The sequence below is a fragment of the Hyaena hyaena genome, unplaced genomic scaffold (assembly GCF_003009895.1).
Source record: "Hyaena hyaena isolate Hyena2069 unplaced genomic scaffold, ASM300989v1 scaffold_263, whole genome shotgun sequence".
NCBI classification, from domain to species: domain Eukaryota; kingdom Metazoa; phylum Chordata; class Mammalia; order Carnivora; family Hyaenidae; genus Hyaena; species Hyaena hyaena.
In genome coordinates, this window is record NW_024080897.1 from 636,087 (window position 1) to 662,639 (window position 26,553).

Below are 26,553 nucleotides of genomic sequence, written 5' to 3' on the forward strand. Positions count from 1 at the left end.
CATGGAACCTCCCTAATTAAGTGAGAGTTAAGAAAAACTGCTCTTTAAATTCCTATTTTGATCAATAGAGATGTTGAATGGTCTTGTCATTTCAGTTCCATTCAAGACCAAACTCGTTGATGATTTTTGTTTTAACATCAAGGTGACCGTGCTCTTCTGTGTGTCCGAATCAACAACGTAGCAGGAGCTGTTGGAAAAGAAGCTAAACTCTACCTGTTCCAAGCCCAGGAATGGCTACAGCTCCAGGAAGGCAGTCGTGGTTATAGCTGTAGTGAAAAATTGGCCAAAGCTCAATTGACAAGTGAGTATATTCTTTTTCCTCGGATCACTGGGTCTGTTTTTTGCCTCCTGAATGTTGAAGTCTGTTGTTTATATACCAAGATGTTTCGTGATACATCACACCGTGATGACATTTTGCATAGTACGTTTTAAGCTGACGATTCAGGAAACTGACTTTTTCCTTGATTAAGAGGTAGAATGCCTTTTCCCTCCCTTTATCATTAAAGTTTTTTTGAGAAATATCCACATAATTTATAAAGGCATACTTTTCTTCATTTGCACTTCTTACATGTCACACAATTCACACCATTGTGGCAAATGTATTTTGACCCAGTGGCGGCATGGAATGAATGATAGCATTTGTTGAACGCTTATTATCTGCTAGCGCTGAGCTGAGCACTAAGCATGTATTATCTCAGTTAATTGTATAAAAAACAGCCCAGGTGATGCTGTTTTGCAGCATGTTATTGGAACATGGGACCTAGTCCTATGGTGACACAGTATGTCATCTTAGGACATCCAGCCCCATCGTTTGTGAACTTACACACTTGCCTGTAGAGAAGCTCCACTTTTCTTATCGTAGTCGCCTGTACCCTTGAGCCCTTCCATTCTCATCAACACTATTCCATGTATTAGGGTGCATTATCCAGAAATCCAGAATTAGTGCAACTCTTTTTCCTTTCTGTAGAAATGAAGGACATATACTCTGCTGCCCATGTTACCCACCAGAAGTTAATTGGTTGTAGAAGACCTTAGGAATGGGAAGCATCCATGAGAAAAAATAAGAATTCTCCTTTTCCCTTTTCCCCCACTGTGTTCTGCATATCCGTGAGTCTCTGAATTGTCTTTAATTAGTCAAGTAAAACGTTGCCATTTCTACACTTGCAGCCTTCCTAGTCTTGGCAGCTCTCTTAGGTCCCTCGTAAGCTGGAATAGGGTCAAGAGTAGAAGCCCCAGTCCTTGCCACCTCGTGTGGGGATCTCTTATCTAGATTTTCGAGATGACGTTAACAGTAGCTTGGAGAAGTCTCAAATGACTGGATGCAGATAGCAAAGAGACAGTTACCTAAACTTACTTACCTCTCCCTTGAATTTCAAAACTAAGCTGGGAAATTTGTACAGACGCTCAATTTGGTCCCCTGAGTGTTCCACATATGTATAAAAAGTTCTAGCCTTCCATTTCTGCTTCTCATAATGTCCAAAACCAGTTCATCGTCTTGCCCATCCAGACCTCACCCTCTTCCAGTGCCCCCTGCTTCAGGAATCAGCACCACCCTCTATCCAGGAAGCAAGCTGGAAACCAAGGAGTCTTCTAACATTCCGTCTTCGATCTCTCCATCCGCTTCCAGTCTATCAGCGAGTGACCTCTAAGTATCTCTTGAATTCATCTACTTTTCTTCATCTCTGCCTCTACCACGTTATTCCAGGCTGCCATAATTTCTTGCCTATTGCAGAAGACTCCCACGTGGCCCCTGGTGCCATGCTGGTGGCCCCGGAACCAGAGGGATCTTTCTGAACAGCAGATCTGATCACGTCACATTCCCTTCTTCACCACACTCATAAATACTTCTTTTTCTGCTGCTCTTGGGACAAAGACAGGCCTCCTTAACCTGATCAGCAAAGCCACCATAGTCTGGCCACTGTTTACCCCCCAGTTCCATCTCACAGCCTTGTTCCCTCCTGCCTCATTTTACCTGTGGGCTTGTTCTATTTCAGTGCTTCCCGGGGCCTTTGCACAGGCTTTTCTTCTGCTTGTTCTTCCTTCCCTCTTTGGCTCCTTTCTACAGTAAGTTAACATTTGAGTTTTTATAGCTTGTTTTCCTCCACAGCGCATATTATAGTTACCACTTTTCATTTTATTTATTTGTTATAAAATCAGTGAGAGAAGCAAAGTTCTTCCATTCACTCATGCATACCCCGGGCACTTCCATGCTTCGTGTACTAGGCACGGCACTTACGATAAATCAGGGACCAACATACACCCTCTGAGTCTTTAAGGCTAGTGGGGGTGACAGGAATGAATCTGATCAACGTGAATAAATAGGAAATTGGAATTGTGGTAAGTACCATCAATGCTAGTTACATGGCGCTATGAGAATGAAAACTTAGAACACTGTAGCTTTTACTAAATATTTGTAAGATGAGTTATCATAGAGTTTAGGGCTCAAAGGGTTTTTTGTATGTGGTGTTTTTGTTTGTTTTAAAGTTTATTTATTTATTTTGAGAGAGAGAGTGTATGAGAAAGAGAGGGACAGAGAGAAAGGGAGAGAGAGAATCCCAAACAAGCTCTGAGCTGACATGGGGCTTATCTCACACAGATCATGACCTGAGCTGGTATCAAGGGTCATATGCTTAATCGACTAAGGCACCCAGGCACCCCTGTTTTTGTTTTTTATTTTAATTCCAGTATAGTTAATATAGTGTTATATTAGTTTCAGGTGTGCAATATAGTGAATCAATAATTCTATACATTATTCAGTACTGATGGTGATAAATGTTCTCTAAATCACCTTCACCTATTTCACCTGGCCCTCCACCTACCTCCCTTCTGGTAACTATCAGTTTGTTCTCTGTAGATAAGAGTCTTTTTTTTTTTTTTTTGGTCTCTTTTTCTTTGTTAGTTTGTTTTGTTTCTTAAATTCCACGTATGAGTAATTTCATATGGTATTTGTCTTTCTCCCGACTGACTTATTTCACTTAGCAGTAACTCTCTAGATCCATCCATGTTGTTGCAAAAGGCAAGATTTCATTTTTGTCACGGTTGAGTATTATTCCACTGTAAGTATATACCACATCTTCCTTATCCATTCATCTCTCAATGGACACCTGAGCTGCTTCCGTAATTTGGCTGTTGTAAATAATGCTGCAGTAAGCCTAGGAATATGTCTGTGTTTTCAAATTAATGTTTTCATATTCTATGAGTTAAATACCCAGTAGTGTAATTACTGTGTCATATGGTAGTTCTATTTTTAATTTTTTAAGGAACCTCCATTCTGCATACAGTGACTACCCCAGTTTGCTTTCCCAACAACAGTGCATGAAGGTTCATTTGCTCCACATCCATGCCAACACTTGTTATTTCTTACGTTTGTTTTTTTAAGCCATTCAGACAATGTGAGATGATATCTTACTATGGCTTTGATTTGTATTCCCCTGATAATGAGTGATGTTGAGCATCTTTTCGTGTGTCTCTTGGCCATCTGGATGTCTTTCTTAGAGAAATATTTGTTTGTGTCTTCTACCTGTTTTTACATTGGATTATTTGTGTTTTTTTGGTGTTGCGTTGTGTGAATTCTTTATATATTTTGGATACTAACCCTCCGTCGGATATGTCATTTGTGGATATCTTCTCCTATTTAGTAGATTGTCTTTTTGTGTTGTTGATTGTTCCCTTTGCTGTACAGAAGACTTTTGATGTAGCCCTGATAGTTTATTTTTGCTTTTATTTCCCTTGCCTCAGAAGACATATCTAGAAGAATGCTACAGCCAATGTCAGAAAAATTACTACCTGTGTTTCCTCAAGAATTTTTATGGTTTCAGGTCTCACATTTGGGTCTTTAATCCATTTTTAAGTTTTATTTATATGTGTGGTGTAAGAGTGTGGTCCAGTTTCCTTCCTTTGCATGGAGCTGTCCACTTTTCCCAACAGCATTTGTTGAGGATCTTGATGGGCTTTTCTGGTTGGCAGGCTGATTGCTTTGTATTTGGTACCTCAAAGTCTTTTTCTTTCTCCAGTAAAACCTTATGAGGCCGTTTAAAGCTTTGAGTTCTCGGAATTGATTTGTTGTTTTATATTGCCTCATTAATATTATACCATACCTTGTATACACTTGCAAAAACATAATTGTTATATCAGACATATACCTTCAGCCCCAGATCTTATGCATACAGGGAGACAGTACGGTGTAATGGAAAGACTGCTATAAACTGAGAAGCATGGCTTGTTTTCTTTGAGCCTCACTTTACCTGTCTGTACGTCAGGAAAGTTGGATTCGTTTTTGCTAAGGTTACCCCAAATCCTAACCTGATGTATTTCTAAATATACCTCTTCAAGGTGGAGTTGCATCTATCTAGGACTATAACTTATATAAAACCTCTTGCAGGTATTTCTTAGACTATTTTTCCTTCTCTGTTCTTCGAGTGCAAGGGTATTATTGGAATGGAAGATCTCAGGTAGTAAGAATTTGTGAAGGATGATGATTGTTTTGTTAGATTTGAGGAACTGAAATAAATTAAGTTCTGGTGATGTATATATGTAAATGGTGATATATATATGTGGTGACATATATCACTTTTTACAAATTTTATCAATTTTTTCCCAATAACAAAAGCCAAGTCTTAAGAAAATCTATATTCTCTTTTACATATTAGTGGTCATATGTATAGTATGTTATTATTTAGAGGCTTTGGTGCATTGAAACAAAAAGCATATTCTCAAATGCATGGCAGTGTAGTAGTACCACGTATTTTCAAATAATTCCTTATAGAAATATTCACATTTCCTGGCCATTAATGAGACTTAGAAGATTAATTAGCCTTTCACCTACTTGGTAATGAGTTCCTTGACTATTCCTAACTCCTATGAAAAACCCTGCTGCTGTGAACTATGAAAAGACTAGACACCTGTAGTGTCAGATATTGCTTATGAGCATATATACCCCCAATTTAATGTCTGAGAAATTATTTTTTAGTCTTCCTTTTTCCTCTTTCAGTAATGTCATAAAACATCAAGTTTTTTAAATGATAAAAACTATTTTGTAGGTTTTTAAAGCAAGGAAAAGAGACATTTAAAAGCACTGAAAATTACGATTGTATGTAAAAATCTATAACAAGGCATTTGGGGGTAATTTGCTGTCATGTTACAAGAGCTAAATATTTTGCATATAAAACATTTTCAGTATTCTTTTTACATCATATGCATATTTCGCTTTGTATAATTGATGTGTTTTATAAAGTCATTTAAAGATGTTAGCATTTTATTATTTTGTGTATTTTTGTTAACAGTATTCATTTTCTTTAATAACATGATTGGGCAACTATCCATTTAACATTATCGTCTGCGATTTCAAGTTTTGTTAATATTTGAGGTACTAATTACATCAGCACGCTGTGCAGCAGTCTTTTGTCTCAGAAACAATGATATAGTTTTGTGAAGAGGCTTGTTTCCCAGGCCTGCTAGAAAAAGCCACAGGACGAAAAGCTGAAGGCCAGTATCACTTTTTGAAGCACACTTTTGTTTTTATTTGATGTAAATCTGCATCGTTGAAAATGAAACATTAAAAAGTATAATGATGAAAAATATAATATTCAATTTTTAATTTTATGTTTGTTTTATTTAGAAAAAAGCACACGTGATGAAATTGCAAAGTAGCAGAACCATTATATTTTGAGGACCAAATCATGTAATTATGAGCTACACATTTCACATGCCTAATTTCTGAGCCAGTGTTGATCATATATTGAATTCTTATTAAAGGTTTTCAGATATTTATCAGAAACTAGAGTCTTTGCTCATTTTTGATGAAGCTATACAGAAAAAAAATAAATAAATAAACCAAAAAACAGCAGTATCAATGTAAGCCAATTTAAAATAGCCTCAAAAAAAAAAAATTCAGTGCCTTCATTAATAAAATCAGCTTGTCCACTGCAACTGGCTAATGAAATTCCCAATTGTAAAGTCTTAAGTCTCAAAATTTGAATCCTAACTAGATAAATCTGTATCTCATTTTAAAGACCATCCATAAATAGCATTTTTTAAAACATTTTATCAGGAACATTTCCACTCATACAGGTAAGTTGAAAGTGTAGTACAACTAACATCTGTATATTCTGGCTTAGATTCAATCATCGTTAATGTTTTGTTACATTTGCTTTTTATTCATGTGTGTGTGATTTTTGTTTTTAATCAAGGCATAACAAAATAAGCTGTGGATATCATGAGCAGTTTGCCCACCTGTATTTCAGCATGTATCTTATATAAGAGTAAGGAAATTCTTCTGCATAGAATTACATTATGACACATAAGAAAAGGAATAAGTTCATAATACTCTCTAAAATCTTATCCACATGCAGATCACCAAGTTTATCTCAAGGTGTCTTTTATTTATTAAAAAGTATTTTTTCTTCAGTTGGGAAAAAGATCAGAACTAGCTGGCATGCTGTGGGGGCAACCTAGAGTTGGGAATTGGGCCCATCACAATCTTCCATTTTAAGAATACATTGTACAGAATCAGACTCTTTAGGTAGGGTTTTTATATAGTGATATACTGTCTCATTCACTCCTGCCAAGAGCTCTGAGCTAGACCGGTCAGGTACCTTAATGTTACTACCGAAGAAGCACATTTCGAGAGGTTAAGCAATTTATTTACTGAGTCATGAGGTTATTAAGTAATAGCACCAACTCTACTACTGTTTTTATTCTACACTGTGTCTGAGACCTAACTCTCCTACAGCTTAGTGATAGTGAGTGCCTCTTTAGTTAGACTCATCATTTCAGATCTGGAATGCATATTAGACATCACTAAGTGTTTCTCAGAAGGGGTGCTATTGCCATTTGGGGTGGAGCAGGTCTTTATTGTATGAAATGTTGCCTTGCACTTCATGCAGTTTAGCACAGCCTCCCTCCAGGAACCTTCTCCACTGTTGTGACAACAGAATGTCCCTGCACGTTTTCAGATGCCCTGGAGGGGGCCAGGATTACCCTGCATTGAGAGCCATTTATTAATATAACTCCCTGTTTTAGAGAAAGGGAAAGGAGAAGTAACCTTTATTTAGCAACTACTGTATGACGCGTAACCATCCTAATGATTCCTGTAACTCAGTCCTTTCTTCTGCTCCTTGCTTGAAGTATCATCTCCATTTTACAGATGAAAAGAGTAAGTGTCATTGCTTATACACCTTGCCCAAGTTTACATAAAAGGTCAGTATTGGAGCCAGGATTCAAACACAGATCTGTGTGGTGCCAGCATTCAGGAACCTCCCCATTTCCCCACTGTATAGACCGGACCCACTGTAACAACTCTTATATTCCCGTAATTTCTATTTTTCCACTTTGAGTATCTTTTTAATGAATAATCAATGAGAAAAAGATTTTGGAAAATCTTCTGAAGGTATTTGTCGGTCATAGTTTTTAGATACAGTGATTCCCTGAGTTGGATGCTCCACTTTTAATTTAACTCAGATATAATTTTCAAAAATGTCGCTGCAGTGCTTACACAGCATTGGGAAAGGACTGACTGCCGCAGAACTGTACACTTAAGAATGGGTAAAATGGTAACTTTTGTGTTACTCATGTTTTACCACAATAAAAAAGAAAATATTTTATTGTTACTAATCCACTTGAAAACCTTAGAATATTTAAAATTCAAATTCAGAATTTCATTGAGACCATTGTGCTCATCTGTGGTGCTTCACAGTACTTTCACAGTGACTCCTTTGGTTAAGATACATGATTTCTATCTACCGTATGATTTACAGACCTTATTCCAGTATTACATCAAGGCTTTGATTTTCAAAGTAGTAAGAACTAAACAGAACTGCAAATTGATTATGTAACTAAAATAATGAATTCATTTGAGAGCTTTGCTTTGAAAGTGCTACTTTCTTTCTTTTTGAAGTGACCATGAATCAGACTGAACATAATCTGACAGTGTCCCAGATTCCACATCCTCAAACGTGGCACGTGTTTTATGCAGACAAGTATACATGCCAAGATGACAATGAGAATTCTCAGGCGGAAGATATCCCATTTGAAATGATGTTACTAAACCCAGATGCCGAAGGGAATCCATTTGATCATTTTAGTGCTGGAGAATCTGGTAAGAATATATACTTACATATATGTTCTAAATATAGAAAAAGGTTTATGTACAAATGTCTTCATGTTATATTGTTAGAATATTAAAAATTAAAAGCAACTTAAGTGTCCTGTAGTAGACAGACGATAAATGAATCCTCTATTAGCATTTTAATAGCTATACTCTTAAGTTAAAAAAGCAGAACACTAAAATTTATATTTTATGATTTTAAGTATGTTAAAAACTGCACAGAATTAAGCAGGGAGAAGTACAGAAATACTAACAGAATGTTTCTGTATTTTCAGTGGTAGAATTATGGATGGTTTTTAGTCTTCTCTATACATTCTAAACCTTATTTTATTTTTATGATAACCTAACATTATGTTTATAGACAGAAAAATGTTAATAGATCGAGTAATCTAAATTGGAAAACCAGTTTTTAAGTGAGATAGAAACTGCCCTACTTTTACCAGCTGGTTTAAACAGATCAGGGATTATCTTCACAGGACCTTGCAACCTTTTTAGGATTGATCAAAGTTTATAATGTTTTCCAAAATCAGATTTATTCCCATAAAATATGTCATCAAAGTTTTAGATTGTGTATTGCCCTATGGAAGTAAGATTCCTAGCCCAAACAGAAATGAACGACTTCTTGTGATTAATGATAGACTTGCTATAAAGTATTATAGCAGCTTTGTAAATCAACACGTCGGAATGAAGGCTGAGATCTCTAGGCCATCTATCAAAGAAAGGGATTAGGAGTTTACTTCTTATTGAGTTCATTACCCATTTGGAAGAATCAGTCTGCTTAGAGAAGAATTTCAAGCCCATTAAATCTTATTGATCATCAGGGTAGTGAGTGCAGGAAGAACAGGAATTGAGGCTCCATTAGATTAAACCGATTGTTCTGTTCCCAGTGTGAATTGTCACAGCTAGAAATGTAACTTGAGGAGCATGCGTTATGGGCAGTAGGTTACCAGTAACTCAACGTGTGAAGAGATGAATTTTTTAAAATAAATCTGTTAGTCTGAAAAAAGTGTTTACATAGTGACAGAATGCCAAACACTTTAATTGTTAAAAGTTCTTTCTGTGAAGGAAATGATGTAAGGGTAAGCCACTCAAGTTGTTTTTGAGTGCAGATGAACTTAAAGGTTGAAGTCTACTTAATAGTACTTTGGAGTAGTATGGATCATTATTGGAAGTTAAGACCGTCTTACTGTTTCTTTTTTCTTTATAAAAGTTATTGACATTTATTTTCTGTAGTTTGGAAAGGCATTGATGAAACCCAGGTCTACTGAGAGCATTGGATAGACAGTTGGATTAAATTGCTTATAAGGACCCTTTTAACCATAAGCCTTTACGATTTCCTCGGACGCTAATATTTAGGACTGGTAAGAGCTCAGCGGGAAGCCATGCTGTGCCACTGTCCTGGATGTGCAAACCCCAAGCCGGTACTGGAGTCCAGGTCCAACAGCCCTTTCACCTCCTGCCCTCCTAGCGCTACGGCTTCAACTCAGGAGGTGGTTTTATTTATTGTGTTATTGTGTGGGTCCACGAGACTCTACGAGATTCCTGATATGCTTTTTTTTTTTGCTTCCTTACCCAGACTCCCATTCCCAATTAGACGTCTGAACATTGATTGTAGGCCATTGTAGGCCATAGAATGAGCACATTTGTGGCCTGTGCCACGGAACGTCAGTCATCTGTGCCCTGGCTCACCCTGAACCTTGCCTACATCTTCCAGTGGTTTTCCCAGCATCCTGAATTATGGCCAGCTCAGCCTTTAGGTTCATACAGACCATTCTGATTCAGCTGTTAGTCCTGACTCCTTCTGACCTACCTTCTCCTACGACGGATTTTGATTGATACGTATACTTCTGTCTAAAATCTGTCTTCTACTAGAATGGAGAAAGTTACATTTAAACAAAGGGCACAACCTCACTCTAGTATGTATTCTCATTAAGCGTGGGATTCGGTGCAAGGCTAATCTGTGGGGATTGATTATTAACAAGTGCCAAAAATACTCAAAAGTATTCAAATTTGTTATATGGCTGGCTTAATTCCTAGGGATCACATAATTTTATTGATTAAAATGCCTAAGAGCCTTAAAATATGATTAATTCTACATTGCCATGAGATGTGATAATTTACATCAAAGTCTAACTCGGTCCTAAACCCATCACTGTGCATCCGGAGAGCTTGAGAAAGTATATACATGTCCACCCTCTGAGACTCCCATAGATTGTTTGAGACTCCCATAGATTGTTGTTGTTTTTTTTTAATTTTTTTAATGTTTTATTTATTTCTGAGAGAGAGAGAGAGAGAGACAGACAGCGCGAGCAGGGGAGTGTCAGAATGAGAGGGAGATACAGAATCTGAAACAGGCTCCAGGCTCTGAACTAGCTGTCCGCACAGAGCCCGATGCGGGGCTCGAACCTACAAACCGTGAGATCATGACCTGAGGCGAAGTCAGATAATCAACCAACTGAGCCACCCAGCCGCCCCTCCGATAGATTGGTTTTTGGAGTGGAAGCCAGGCAGCCGTAGTTTGTCAGAGCTTCAAGTTGACTGTCATGTGCAGAAGCAGTAACCTAAGAGTCCACAGTCCACATTGTGTTGCTATTGCATTGTTTGACCGTATAGTCCTGAGACGGGTGCTTCCTACACTGTAGGAAGCCGCAGGTATGGGATCTGTTTCCAGGGAATAATCCCCAGTTAGTTCATTTTAGAAACTTTTTCTCATTTGTCCAGCTTTCTTTCCTGAGTAGGGAAAATTGATTTGCTGTGGTTTTTACTGAGAGTTGACTACTAAGCTGTATGTGTGAGAGGTTTGCATTAGAATGGCCTGGTGCAGATAGCTGCAATTAACACTGTGCAATATTCCGGTTAGATTTTGTAATTTGTTTTCTTTCAAACAAATTATGTGCTTTGTGTGTATCAAACTTTGGTTAAGCTCATATTTTTACAGATTGGTCTAGATTAAAAAAGAAAACAACCATTAAGCCAAGTATGATGCCACTTGACAGAATACTACCTAGGAATATTATGCTTTAAGGTAGAATAAAGTAAAACTGCTTCTTTAAAGAATTAGGATTTTTGTTAAAAGTTAGCACTATATTTGTGCTCTCGTTAGAGACAAACAGAAGTACTTGGAATCCTGAGAGTTAAAGCATTATCATCTGAAGTAGACCGATTTTCATCGAAATAATATTATATTATTCTGTTATATCTGCCATCTCACCGTTTTTCAAGATCCCAGTGTTAGCTCTGGTTACGTGTTAGAATGCTTTTGGTTTAAAGTAACAGAAAACTCGAATGCAAGTGATAGAGACAATAAGGAGATTAATTACGTTACATGACAAGAACTTCTGAGGCTTCTTCACGGACGGTCAGCGTCTCTGCATCCTCTTATCTTCTGACTGTCCGTGTTGTCCGTAGGACAGCCCCTCGTGTGCCACCCCCCCTCGTGTCCCGGCCCCCCCTCGTGTTCAGAGTTAACCGCGGTTCCCTTTGTGGGCATCACATCTAGATAACGGCAAGATTCAGTATTTCTTTTGAAAGCAAGGACACCTTTCTCAGAGGCTCCCTCATCGCATGTCACTGGGCAGGACAGGGTCTCATGCCTGAGCCCTACAGCGTCATAAGAGAAACGTAAGTGAAGGTGTCAAAGAGGGTAGACTGATAGGTCAGAGTAAAGGGTCAGGCTTCCCTCTTACTGTCAGCAGTGTTAGAATTTCTGTCATCAGTGTAGACGAGTCCGGATCCATCTTGAAGCACTTGCGGGTGGTGTGGACACCGGGGCTTTGGGGCTCCAAGCGGAGCGGGCAGGCAGGGGTGGCCAGTGTGGCAGCCGTGGCTGGCGACTCTCGGGTCTTACCCTCTTTCTCTCACCTCCCACCCTTCGGCCGGAGCCGAGTGTCTTCAGCCATCCTGTAAGTTTCCTCCCCGCTGATGCGGCCCGGCCTCCTGCCGGTCAGCTGGTCTTAAAACCCACCCGTTTTCCCATAACGTGCGCGTGTGCCGCCCGCGCCGTGACCATTAGACGGCACTTTCCCCCTTCCGTGTCTAGGTGAGGTTGCGTGCCTGGTACCTACCTGTCTGAGGAGTGGAGCCTAATTTTACAGTGAACAAATACGGATTGCTTCCTTGTGAAGGATGGCGGCAAAATAAAAGTTGATCACTGAAGAGGAAAAAAACCAGCTTTTCTTTTCTAGAGCAAACTTATTTGAAAGAACAGTGAGTGCAGAGTCAGCATTTTATCTTTAGACTGTCTTGTGGACAGGGTCAAGGTAAGAATAATTTATGGAAAACTGAATGAAGAAAGTACAGGACACAGAACCAGAGCTAGTTCAAGTTATTTAATATATTATCTGAACGAAATAATTTACTGGGTATAATGTTAGCTTTTCTGGAAGGTACATTTAATCTTGAATAATCCTAAAACTTTTTTTTTGGTACTGACATATGTCTTATTTTCAAAAGTAGCCTCCTCCTATATTATTATTCTGTTTATTCAGTACATAGTCTGAGGAGTTTCTTTTCATGGTGGATTTGTAACCTAATGGAGTCTGAAACTTTATCTTGTAATGGATATTCTGTAAAGCATTATAAATGAATAAAAGAGTGCCATAATTCTTCATACTAAGGAGGAAAAATAAAAACTAAGATTCAAAAGGCAGAATGGCATACAGACTTTTACTGGCCCACAGTGACTGTATGTAGCGTATTTTCTGTCTTGTTCCATTACTAGAATAGTCCTGGGCTTATCGTCCCATTATTTCTAAAGCTGGAGTACTTTTCTGTGTAAGGAGTTTAAAAAGAAAATATGGCTCTTCAGTTATTTGATCTTCTCTTCCTAAAGGATAAACATGCTTTCTCACCTGGAGGAGAGAAGTGAACGAGTGACATTTATATACGCAGAGCAGGAGAGACACCCAGTGGCTGAAACACTTTTCTTTTTCTTTTCCCCTCCTAACCATGCCAGAAACATGATTGAGATCAAACTGTTTATTGACTGTTTTTCCTACTCTTTGCATCTTCTGGTTGCTTTTTCAAAATGAACGCTCCCTTTTCTGCCTGTGGATTGGAGTTTACCTCAGGTGGCAAACCGAAGCAGATTCGGCGTTCTTGATCGGATGGAGGTGATTGCGGTTTAGATGATCAGCCCTGCTCACAGCCACAGTTACTGGGCTCCAGTGTTGTGTAGATACAATGTAATATAAATCATAATATTGCAGACTGGCTTTAGTTGTAACCAAGTGAATGTAAGTCAAGCTAGCGCTCTAGTTTATGATAAAATGCTTCCGAAATTTCTGAAAAATGACACAGTTCGAAGATTCCAGGTAATGCAGAAAAGGGGGTGTTTATCTTGTGGCCCGCAGGAAGACTGTGCTGGCCAGCTGTTGCTGGGAACTAGAGCCTGCTTAACGACTGGCACCGTTTTTAATACAAAGTCTGCTCATTTACTTGGTTCTTGTCTTTACCAAGCAGCTCCCTTTGCTCACTGGAAATTTCTGCTTACTCAAAATATTTCTTTCACGGTGACTTCCTTTGACTGCTTTGGTCTGTCCCAACATCAGCTCCTTCCAGCTCCAGTTCCTGTTGCCTAATTCTTCCCGTGTTTGGTGGTTTGATAACCTGAGGAATATGCTGAGCCTAACTTACCTTGGAGAAGCAGACCAGCCCTGGTGGCCAGTGGCTCGTCTTTGGATTGCTGGCCGTTTGGTCAGGTGTTACAGTTTCAGTCAGCTGTAGGATGGAGTCTCGTGGTCTCCATGGGGTTTCCTCTTGGACGAGAGCCGAGGACAGTTGACTGCAGAAGGGGACTCTGGTCATAACAGGTATTTGGAGACTTTATCCAACAGAAAATGTAAGGTAACGGTACCTTTCAGAGCTATGTTTCTGGCTCAGAATCGCCTGATGGCCTTATTAAACAGCTTGCTGGTCCCGTCTCCCACAGTTTCTGACACCCTAGATCTGGGACGAAGCCCAAGAATGTGCGTTTCTAACAGGTTCCCTGCTGCTGCTGGCCCATGGGTCACACTTTGAGAACCATTGTCAGGATATATTAAAGTGTCATTGACAACCTGTTCCTGACTTCCATACAAAAGTAATCCACTTTGAGGGTAAAAAGTATGTCTAGCTGAACGCTCAAATCCTTGGTTTTACTGTTTCCTAACAAAACTGATCTTACGCTTAGTCCTCGGGCTTATCCCTGGCCGCCGTGCTTTTTTATACGTTGACTCTACCTGCTTTAGTTTAGTCTGCCTTCTTATATTTAAATCCTTATCCCACAGTAAAAAAACTATTTAAGTTTTAATTATTTCCTTTTTTTTTTCCTTACAAAAAGTGAATGCCATGACTCCAATGAAGAAACAAGTTTTAGAAATACATTGGCAGGAAGATTTGAAAGCAGCCCTGCACTGTAACTGGCTTTGTTTGACTGAAGCAAACTCCTTTCTTTTCTTCACAGGGTTGCATGAGTTCTTCTTCCTCTTAGTCCTCGTGTACTTTGTGATCGCTTGCATTTATGCTCAGTCATTGTGGCAGGCCATTAAGAAAGGAGGGCCCATGCACATGATTTTAAAGGTCCTGACGACGGCATTGCTCTTACAAGCTGCTTCAGCTCTAGCTAATTACATCCATTTCTCCAGGTAACTCAGGCCACTAAACCTGTGTTCATCGTTACGTCTAATTAATCCTAATTAGTTCGCGAGAATTATGCTTGCTTTGATTATGAATAATCTTTTCACATTTGTAATTTACACTAACACTCTTCTCTTCAATTCATCAGTTACTCCAAAGATGGAATAGGGAGACCTTTTATGGGAAGTTTGGCGGAATGTGAGTATTTTTTGAGATACGTTTTTTAAAACATAAACTTGCTGTCTGCTTCTTGTTTGTTTTCCTTTTGTGTAAATTGTCTTTTGTCGTAATACAATTTTTCTACCCAAGGTTGGTTAGAATTCAGCTCAGCTGAAAACAGGGTTACAGACTCAGTTCCCAGGTGTCCTGTTTAACTTCTTTTTAACCATTGGTAATGTGTATCCTTCTTCATTGTCTTTGGAGCATATTTATATACACTCTCACTTTATCTCAGTAAAAACTCATTGAAGTAGATACATTTATCCCTGTTTTGCACACAAAGAATCTGGGCTCATTGACAGGAAGTACATTCCCAAATGTCAGCAGCTTTTGAGCAGTAAAGACAAAACTCAGACCCAAGTTTTCTGGTCCCAGAGCTGATATTTGTGGTCATCCCTTTTTGACTCTATTTTCATCTTTTTTGACTCTTTTTCTATTTCTGACCCAGAGGCAAGGAGTACACCTGTAAGTGACCTGACCTCACATCTTTGTTCTTTTATTTATATGAGGAACTTCTATGAAGTAATTTTTCAATTAAGCATGATGGGAAAAATATTTAAAAGTGCCCATAATCCATAATGCCACTCTCAGTCCTGGAAAAATAGTCGCAATTGCTCTAAAAAAGCAGATTCTGAATATGAAACCATTCTAGGATTTTTTTTTTTTTTAATATTTCCACAATTCTGGTCTCATCTCTCTTTAATAGGGGAGCTTATGGTGATCTGTGTAATCATCTCAGGACCCCATTCATCCTCATCTTGCTGCCTATCTTAAGATCCTGAGCTTTCTAGAACCTTTGTTTTCCTAGTGAAGAGGGTGTGTATTGGTCGCCTCCCAGACACGAATAAGAGTTGCTTCTTCTTTTTGAACGTTACTGTGAGCTCTGGTCTCTCTCTTGTCTCTTAGGCGACCCAGGATGCTTAGCAGAACCGTAGAATTTTAAAGCTGAACAGAACCCTAGAAATAATTGAGCTCATGCATTTTAGAAAGACAGGGACACAAGAGCCCATCAGGGACAAGCTGTTACCAAGATGAAGGACTGGTGTGTTTCTGTGAGTGTCTGCTGGATACAAACACGGGTTTCCACTGTCTGGCATCTTCCCTGTGGGTCTAATAGCAAAAGTTGGTTGGTTTGTTTTTTTTTAATTAAACTACAATAAATCAGCAATGCTAAATTTTGATGTTCTGACAAGTTTGGTTAGTTAAATGATTAAATGTCAAGATTTTTAATAAAATCACAAAGAATGGGATATTTTTGATCATTAGTTATTTTTCTTATGTAACTAAATATGTATTTGTGAGATGTTTAATAAAAGTAATTGGCATCCCTGTCACTTAAGATCTGTGATGAAAGAAAACTGTGCTTGATCTGAAAGGCCGTGGCATTTTGTACTGTTCAAACATGGTGATAGTTCATTATCAGAATTTACTAACAAATATTTGAGCATAACTGTAGAGGATCCAATTTTAATTTGGGTGGCAGAGCAGGGGGAGATGGTCAATATATATCTGAAAAGGTGTATTATTAATAGGTTTTCAGCTCGTAAGTTGCTAATAGGTTATACCATAGCTAGTTTGGGGGCACCTGAGTGATTCAGTCGGTTAAGCGTCTGACTTCGGCTCAGGTCATGATCTCACAGTTAGTGAGTTCGAGCCCCGCATCGGGCTCTATGCTGACAGCTAGCTCAGAGCCTGGAGCCTGCTTCAGATTCTGTGTCTCCTTCTCTCTCTAACCCTCCCCGCTCATGCTCTGTCTCACTCTATCTCTCAAAAAATAAATGTAAAAAAAAAATTATGCTATAGCTAGTTTTATCTGTTTCTACAAGAATATCTTTATATAAAAGAAATAAAAGCTGTAAACATCAAAGGTATGGTTGGCAATTTGAAGAAAGTTTCACTCTTGTTAAATTCTGATCACGTTTGTTCCAAAGTCTGTATCGAAATATACTATGTTGAGAAAGTGGTCATCTTTTTTTAAAATCAATAAATACCAGCTTCCAAAATAAAAATGCATGGAACTTGGAGTATTTAGAGATTGTCGTTTTCTTGAAGCTGGAAGTGGACGTGGGTGGTCTTGCTACTTGTTTAAAGTAGAGCCATTCCCCTGCAGTGTACGTGGTGGCCGCCTGGTGGCGCGTAACACAAGCGCACGGGTCCTTCATTTGTCTTCGGATTCAACATTGCTGAATGTTACAGCAGCTGTGCGTTTTATTGCCGTGCTATTTCTCATGGATAGTTTGAGAAAATAATTTCACATTATATAGTTAAGCCATCAAAAGAAATTAACAACCTGGAAATGAAGACACTAGTATCCCCCACGTTGGAGCAATTACATTTAAAGTGTGTCTGTTTTAATAAGCAGTAAGTTATAGAGAACAAACAGTATTATGTAGTTAGAAAACATAAGAGAAATGGGAAACAAAGAGATTTAAAGTTGGTCTTAATAGAGATGTATACAGAGAGGAGAGAATATTGCCATTCATAAATGTTTACAAACTTAAAGGCAAAATTTTAATTTTTAGAGTTCTACATGAATATCTCTTATTATTAAACTTTATTAACTTCTCTTTGAGAATGCCTATCTCTTTGTGTTTAAAAGATAATTACTTTATATTCTCAATACAAAAAGGACCAAGTCCTTTGTGTTAGGAAAACTTGGTTGACTTTGGTTTTCGTTTCCCATTTAGTTTTTGACATTGCTTCCCAAATCCAAATGTTATACCTGCTTCTGAGTCTGTGCATGGGTTGGACAATAGTGAGAATGAAGAAGGCTCAGAGCAGACCTCTCCAGTGGGATTCTACTCCTGCGTCCACTGGCATTGCTGTAGTCATCGTCATAACGCAGGTGAGCCTTGATCCGCACGGTCTGTCCTGTGCAATGTGCAGAAATGCAAACCTGCACGTATCTCATTTCAAAAGTAAAACTTGGGACCCATGAGTAATAATTTGTCATTTTAAAGTCTTTTAATCTTCTTGCTGGTATATGTAGACTGCAGAATTTAATTGTAATGTATCTGAATTTGAGCTTTCTCTCAGCTTATTCAAGTGCAGAATGCTTACTATTAAGTTAGATTCTCATTTCCTACTTGATAGCTTTCTTTCATATTTTCTAACACACTTAGTAAGTATTCAGCATTTCAAAATGAGTGAATCACTGAATTTGAGATTCATCCATAGGCATAAATCTTTAGGTCCAGTTCTGCTACTTTATCCATGAAACAGTTCAAGTGAGTATCTGAGATTAACGAAAAAGCAAAATACAGAATGATAAAGAATGGTATCTAGTTTTTGAGAACAAATGCAAAAACAAATATAGACCTCTTGGGCCTTTTTCTGTTAGTTTTCTTTTATTCTAAGATATCAGTGTGCTTATTTATATGCAGTGGGCTTTATAAAAATTATAAAGAAAGGCATAAACAAAAATTTACACTGAGCTTGTGACCACCATTAGCTATAGATGAAAATGAAATTTACATCTGGGCTCTGCAGAGGACATTATAATCTAAGTTTTAATGCATTAAATAAATTGAAAAATTCATTAATGAAGGATAAGTCCTGTGCTTTGTTTGTCTTTATATTCATAGTATTTATTTAGGATAGTAGGTGCTGTGTGAAATAGGTGTGTTGAATTTCATGATTGATATAGAAAGAGACCATATGACAGGTGGTAATATTTAGAAAGGAAAGAACACCTTTCTCGGGCATTAGAAGGAAAGGCTAATGACAACTGATGGAAATGATCAGTATAAGGGCAAGATTCTACCAAGTTTATGTTTTTGTTCTAGGGCTTATGGAGAGTGGTGCTAATATCAGGTTAAATTCTCATTTCTCAGTAAGTAGCTTTTTTAAAAATTGAATTTTCATTATTTCCTTGTAATTTTAATCCATTATCATATAAGACAAATAGGAAATGAGAACTGAGATTATGACACTACTCTAGAGTCTATGTCAGCATTTGTGAAGAACACACGAGACATGGCCCTGGCCTTCAACAACCACCCAGACAAGGTGAATGACACTACATAAGTTCAATTACACACGTATAGTCCACAGGTCACACGCTGGTATACATATCTGAAAATGTGGGGTTTGACTGTGTAAAAATGTGAAACATGGGAAATGATAGTTCTTTTTTGTTGGCTTTCTTGGGGTTTAATTAACAAATAGAAATTGTACATATTTAAGACATGCAACTTGATGTTTTGGTATATGTATGCATTTTGAAATGATCACCAAAATCAGGCTAGTTAACATACTCCTCACCTCACATAGATACCAGGAGATAGTAGTTCTACAATAGGACTTCTTTTTGTACAAGTTAAGTTTAGGAATACAGGGTGAGGAATCATATGGGTACAGTGATTTGGTGGAGTGAAGACATACACTTCAGTAAAGCCTGAGAAGGGAGCGTGTGTGTGCAGGATGCCAGAGGAGCTCAGCTGTCAAGCGGGGTAGTGGGAGTGAGATCAGGTTAGAAGATCTGAGAATGAGAAGAGGAAGGGGTTGCTGACACACCCCATACAGCCTAAGAACTGGATTTAATTTAGAGCTTTGACCTAAGTTCTTCGGAAGCCACAGAAGCCCACTCTCAGGGCTGAGCTGGCAGAAGACGGCAGCACAGGGGGCTGCTGACATGTGCGATGGCAACAACCCCATAGTAACTTGTGGTCGGTGTTTAGAAAGGATGGAGGGAACGTGATTTCTCCTAAAGAGCGATAAACAGAGCAGCCGATGAGGAACTTGCTGTGCTTTTCCTGTGACCATAACGCTGTGGGCGGAAAAAGATCCACAAACGAAAGAAGTAACTGTGCTGGTTACCCGTGGATAGCCCGGTGCTCTGGTGAATGTCAAAAACGAACTGTCCTTTACCCTGAGAGGCTACCATGGAAAAGAGTGACGTCTGAAATCAACAGCTCTGACTCCTTCACTTCCGGATAACGGGAGACCTGGAGATGTGTCAGAGTCACGCTGATACAACGGGCTTGAACACAGGGCCGTTTGATTCTTCGTGTGGTGTGGAGGGAACAAAGAGTTAGAAGAAAGTTCAGATTTCCTCTCTTCACCTTTTCAACTTAGTTCCATCCTTAAAGATCTCTTCCTTGAATCATGGCAGCATACACATTTTATATTTCCTATATGATGATCTCATTCAGTAAAAATCCCTTTTCTCTGATGTGGGGTTTCAGGGAGGTAAAGTCTGTGCCTGATGCCTGTGCTTTATTAATTAACAACCTTTAGTGTCTGATAAGTTTGAGAACCTCTTAGGAATGTTGATCACTCTTTAAAGAGATTTAAAAGAAAATTTTAAAAGAGTATTTAAAAAATAAAAGTATTTAAAAGAGTATTTAAAAAAGAGAGTATTTAAAAGAAAATACTCTACTAAGAAGTAGACATGATTTTTGTTTTCCTCACTAAATGTAATATTGTATCTTGCAGAGTATTTTGCTACTTTGGGAACAGTTTGAAGACACCAGTCCTCACAGCTACCATTCACATCACAACTTAGCAGGGATCTTGCTTATCGTTTTAAGAATTTGCCTAGCACTGTCGCTAGGCTGTGGACTATACCAGATCATCACAGTGGAGAGAAGCACGCTGAAAAGGGAGTTTTACATCACGTTTGCCAAAGTATGGGTTTGGGTAGAAAATGTCTTCTTCTGATTATTGAGTCTGTTCTACTTTTGGGGGGAAGTTAAGCAACCCTGTGCTAATACTGGTTATGCTTTGATTCTGTGCCGAAGCGTGCCTTTTATATGCCCAGCTCACTTAATCTTTGCCACCTGTGAGATGTAGGTATCATCCCATTTTACAGAACCTGTGCGGTAGTAGTTTCCATGTCATCTTAGGTCAGTTCGCCCGGGTCATGATTCCTTTATCAATAGGAATTTTACACTTTTTTTCTGTGTCAGAGTTTTTAAAAAAATGAAATTAGAATACAGCCTGCATTTCTCAAAAAGCAGCTATTAATGATGAACTGTTAACATGCAGAGTTACGCAGCACAAGGCGCTCACAGCATCAGCAGGTGAAGCAGGAGGCTGGGGACGCGGTATGTTTCAGCCATTTCTCCGCCTCCCAAGGAGGCCATGTCTACTGTAGCCCTCCTTCGTGTCCCTTACACGAGAGGGACCTAAAGGCAGATTTGATTTTTTTTTCTCTCCCCGTTTAACAAAGGAAAAGATGAGGAGAGAAGTTGGCGCAGTAACACTGCAGGAGCCCACCTCCTAGAGAGTTCTTTTTCTCTGTCAGATTGAGGGCATCCATCCACCTCAGAACAGTATTCGGATAAGCTGTTTGGTCAGCCGCCCACCCCCACCCCGAGTCCACAGTGCTCTGCGTTCCTCCAGGGCGGCTGTGGAAGTAGGGGCCAAATTCCTTACGCTCCGTGGTCAGCATCTTAAAGCTGCTCCTGCAGCCCCAGGAACCCACGCCAGCTTTCTGAGCACCAAACAGGCAAGAAAACGTCCCTTTGCTTTTGGATTTGTCACAGGGATGGATTTGCTTTTTGTTTGAAAAGTTAATATATGTGTAAGGGGTTTTAAAACTCAATTTCCTCTTTGATTCTGTATTTAAAATAGTAACAAACTTTTTTCTTAAAAAATTATTTTTATATGCTTTAGTTTCACTATTTGAACGGGTTCAAACATCGAAAGTATTTAAAGAGAAGCAAAAGGTTTTTTTACCTCTCTTCCGTCTACCCTGTTATTTTGTCCTCATATAATCAGTGCTATTAATTCTTGACTTATCCTTCTACAGAATTTTAAACATACATATATTTCTGTGTTTCCCTCCGTATTTACACAAACAGTAGTGTACTAAACACGGTTTTTTTACATCTTGTTTTTTTCCCTTATCTGCAGTGTACCAAGCATCTCAGCAGCTCCTGTTGTTAACTTATTATGTTGCTTCACGTTTAATTTTGGAAAAGAGAATACATTGCCATGGTTCTAGGAAAAATAGGAAAGAGATTCTTGAGAAGTATAATGTTAAAAAGTTTCCCGTCCTTCCTTGCCCAGTTCTGCTGTCCCGTGTGCTAGCTCGCAGCTGGGCGAGCACCGTTAGCGCTTTGGGCATTCTTACAGAGTCTTGTTGTGTCTGCGTGCAAATACGAATGTCCATTCTTACTGCTTTCATCTTACAAATAGTACACATTTGTACTTTGCTTTTCTCAATGTTCAATGCTACTTATATTCATGTGTTTTCATGTTTAAATCTATAATGTATATTTAAATGTGTACATATAAGAGATGTACAAACACAAAATTTTAAATACCCATGTGGTTAGAAACAAAATGTTATCCTAGCAATAGTAAATTTATTTTTAATTTTATTGCAAGTTCCACTCTAAAGGTTAATTGAGGTCAACCAGGACCTCCCACATATGCTAGTAATGTTATTCGGAAAGTAAAGCTCCAGCTGCAATCATCTGACTTTCTTTTCATTTGTTTCAGGGCTGTATCTTGTGGTTTTTATGCCATCCAGGTCTTGCATGTATTTCTGTCATTTTTAGTGACTACCAAAGAGATAAGGTAAGTAAGACACATGATCACAATGGTGTTTTATAGTCTTTATGGGAAATTAGTAAAAGATAATAGGCATATTTTTCCATTTAGAAGTTTTTTTTGACCTTTTTATTAATTTGTTTATTTAACTTATTTTAATGTTTATTTTATTTTTGAGAGAGAGTGTGTGCACACAGGGGAGGGGCAGAGATAGAGGGAGACACAGAATCTGAAGCAGGCTCCAGGTTCCGATCTGTCAGCACAGAGCCCGATGCGGGGCTCACACCCATGAACTATGAGATCATGACCAGAACTGAAGTCGGACCTTAACCGACTGAACCACCCAGGCGCCCCTTTGAGCTTTTTAAAATAAAGCTTTGAAACAAAATACTGACCCAGTGAGTATATAAATTAGAACTTTAAGTATAAAAGGAAAATGTTAATTAATTAAAAAGTGATGAATATAGCTTTTGTTACTATTTTAATCTATTTCATGATACTATTTTATAAATTAGGCAATTCATAATCCATCTTTGTTAAGAAAAATTGATTAAAATGTTTTACAACATAGAAAAATCGAAATAGATCTATAAAATCAGTGTAGTTGCTTTAACAGACTGCAGACCGGAAGGAGCATGCCACATTTTCATTGTGTGGAAAGCTACCTTCTTAGGTAAACGACTCCACCATTTCAAAGTATTCTGTCGGGTACCTTTGGCAAGCGATGCAGCTTGTGCTTGAAGGCATAGATGTTTCTTGAACCTGAGGTGTTTACAAAGGGTAAATAGATAGGAAGGTAGTTTACAAAAATAAAGAAGCAACATGAGAATTTCTGAAAGGGCTTTTAGAGTGCTCTTCAAGATTCAGGTCCCTACCTGAATCATGCTTTATTCTCATTACTAGATTATCCAGGAACCTGATTTTTCAGATCTCTTCCTGTGGTGTGTGCACCCTGAGGAGAGAATGGGTTAGCAAATTGGGTGTGTTTAGAAACTATTAAATAAGTTTTACCTTTGGACAATTACAGTTCTGAACATTGGTCAGATTTTCCTATTGAAAATTTCTTTGATAAAATGTACCCACGTTAAAGATGGAGGAGTTGTGTGTGTGTGTGTGTAAATACGAAGTCTATGGGTTTATAATAACTTGAATATAATGTGTCTGTTGTTGCAGGCAGTAAATGCATTCCCTTCCTTTTCTTTTCAGGTTATTACAGTAGGTGTTATCCTTTGCCAGTCTGTTTCCATGGTTATTCTCTACAGACTCTTTCTGTCCCACAGTCTGTACTGGGAAGTCTCGTCACTTTCTTCAGTAACACTACCACTGACCATATCATCTGGGCACAAAAGTCGGCCTCACTTCTGATACTTGATTTTCTTTCAAGGAAACGTGAATTGATTTAAGAGTGCAATAAGGATCCAAATGCAGTGACTTTTCTTTCATACTTGCGGTATGGAAAATTGAACAAAGAATGCCCAGCACGTTATTTATACAGCTGCATTTAAGCAGTATCAAACTGAAAAAAGGTAATAAGCGTTTTGAAATATGCTTAATAAACTTTGAAGAAAGAGTGTTGTTATAAGGTGATTTATGCAATTTCTCTGTGGAAATTAAGATGAAAAAGAATGATATGATATTTTAGTAAGAGATTCACCACTTACAATGCCTCGTCTTACATCAAAAGTTAACTCAGGTTTGATAGTCTTGTAAAAAGTAATCAGTTAAATGATTACTTGCTTATACATATCTAACTCCAATTACAAAGTCGGTGTAATACACTGATTTAAAACTGTTTCTTTTTATGCTTTGAGGAAAATGCATTTCGTATTGGAGTTTAAAGGAATTGAAAATGAAATTACTTGGAATGTGAATATAAAGTATATTTATGGCTAAATGAATAAGCTTTTGTTTATTTGTTGTGGGGTTCTTCTCCATTTTCCTCTATCACTTCTGGCTCTAGTTCAGGTTCTAGCTTGATTAGCAAAGGGTTTCTGGCAGATAACTTATGAAAACTAAAGCTTAGATACATTACACGAGTTGTTCCTTACAAAGAGTTTTCAAATGTAAGCACTTAGGTGAAGAGACAAGCAGGGTTATATGTTTAAAAAGAAAGAAGGAAGAAGTACTGTGTGATATGGTACTAAAATTTTAATCCTGATAATAATTCATTTCTCTTACATTGAATCCCCAATCGTAATTAAGCCGTATACACAGATTAAATTAACAGAAGCATTTCACATAAATGTTGGTTTCAGTCATCAACTACCCATGAATTCCTGCCCAAGGATACTTAATCAGGATTAAATTTTCTATGAATAATTGAAAAACAAAATACTCACTGGATTTGTTATAATCCGTGTTGGCACTGGATTCTAAGTAGTTGCCATCTTGAATCCTTTGTAATAAAGCCATATTTTTTTGTGTATGTGATGCCCAGTATTGAGTATGCTAGCTGCAAAACACTCTATCAAGTGCCTGTTTAAAGAATTGCTAAATGGTTGTCAATACCTGCTGTATAAAATGAGTCTTCCCATTAGTAGTCACTGATTGGAAATGATTCTGTTTCTGTGTGTCATGTCGCTCAGACCTTTTCACTTTCACATATGGCTTACTTTTAAAAAAATATTCTTTATCTACTTTCAAAGGTATTACATTTTTAAGCAAGAAATGGTGCACTGATCTGGTAATTAAAGTTTTTAATTAAGTAGTTAACGTAGCGTAACTTTAATATATCTATGGCTTCGTCTTTGTTTTTACCTTACACCTCGTCTCATTGGAAATGAACGGGATCTGTTTCAATTTAAAGGCACAATGCATGTGTTCATGAGCAGCAAACTGGCAGAATGACAGAGGTCAGCCTGCTCATTAAATCATTCTCCTAACAGTTCTCTGTAAATTATTTAATAAATGAGGGCTACAGGTTACCACTAGAAAATCTGAAGTATATTTTCAGTTTCCATGATCTGCTGTGGGGTCATGACCTTTCTTTGAGCCCATCTCACTCATAATCCCAGTTGCTGTCTGTCATGTTCAACTGAGGTGCAGTTAATTGAGCTGGAAAAAAAAGGTGAAGCCTTTTCATAAATGTTGTGAACTTGCAGCAGTAGAAAGGGAGTAACTTTTCTGTTATTCACGCAAAGATCATAGACACTGTAATCCGAATATATGAAAGATCGTAGAAACTGTAATCTGAATATATGAAATGTGCTATTGTGCTTGCATATGTGAAACTTTAACAGGTCTTTTTTTACCTTAATTATCTTTTAATTTATGGTTGGATTTGTGATCATTTATTTTGTTTTTCAAGAGCCATTGTTAAATGAAGGAAAACAGTTGTTAATAATTAACATATAACGTATAAGACATTGTCAGTAAATTTAGGGATTGGAGCTCAGAATATACAGTCCGTAAATCGTGGCACAGCCTCGCTCTTCTCTTGCTGACTGTTTACAAGGAGATCATCTGTCAGCGCCGAGCATGGAGGCATGTACTGCAGACTCTCCTTAAGGATCAAAGCTGTCTGCTGTTCTCTCTGTCGGATCACGCTTTCTTAAAGTCTGTGTTTACACTTTCTCCTTAAAGAAGATGAGTAGTCTGTCCAGAGCTCCTCTTTTTGTTTTTTTCCAGGAGCAATTTATTTCTTCCTTTAAGAGGGTATAGAAGATACTTGTGTTGACACATGTAACAACATTAGCTCCGACTTAACTGAACGTCTGCCGTGCGTCAGGACCCTCGCTGTGGTCGCTGAGCCCCACCGCGCTGGCAGAGCTCTCCTTCAGCCGCATCTGAGAGAGAATAAATGCGTTCTCTAAAGGCACCTGACTTCTCTTTCGTTTTTCTACTTTACCCTCGTGATTTAATGAGCACCTATTAGGTGTGTTTGTTTTTAGTGATAACACATGGCTATCCGTAGTTACTTCTAGGTGTTGGTTTTAACATTAAACCTGGGATTGTACAGAGGTCAGAAATGAGGTTTCATGTCTAAGTGTGCTCTGAGCCCACTTCAGTATTTTGAATCTTGGCTTTCAGCGAGAGGCAAAAGAGCTTGTTTTAGGAAGGTTGTCTGTGGTCTCAACTTGTAAGCTAGGTTCTACAGAAACTAGAAGATCTGTAAG

General features: G+C 38.3%; 1 protein-coding gene across 3 annotated transcripts in view; it reads left to right on the forward strand.

Annotated features, from left to right (window-relative positions):
* GPR180 (G protein-coupled receptor 180) overlaps positions 1–26,255 on the forward strand; it is a 29,188-nt gene extending 2,933 nt beyond the window's left edge. Inside the window, exons 2-10 of one of the 3 annotated variants that reach the window (XR_005530741.1) lie at positions 143–301; positions 7,895–8,095; positions 14,547–14,727; positions 14,868–14,917; positions 17,626–17,783; positions 20,375–20,566; positions 22,388–22,465; positions 23,645–23,964; positions 26,066–26,255. Coding sequence is in view for 2 of the 3 variants with exons in the window: in XM_039245715.1 (XP_039101646.1) it covers positions 143–301; positions 7,895–8,095; positions 14,547–14,727; positions 14,868–14,917; positions 17,626–17,783; positions 20,375–20,566; positions 22,388–22,465; positions 23,645–23,803 (1,178 nt within the window). In the remaining variant the exon portion in view is untranslated. Of the gene's footprint in view, positions 1–142; positions 302–7,894; positions 8,096–14,546; positions 14,728–14,867; positions 14,918–17,625; positions 17,784–20,374; positions 20,567–22,387; positions 22,466–23,644 lie in introns of all 3 variants that reach the window. The other 2 variants (XM_039245715.1, XM_039245716.1) reach the window with 2 other exon arrangements.
* The last annotated feature ends 298 nt before the right edge of the window (positions 26,256–26,553 follow it).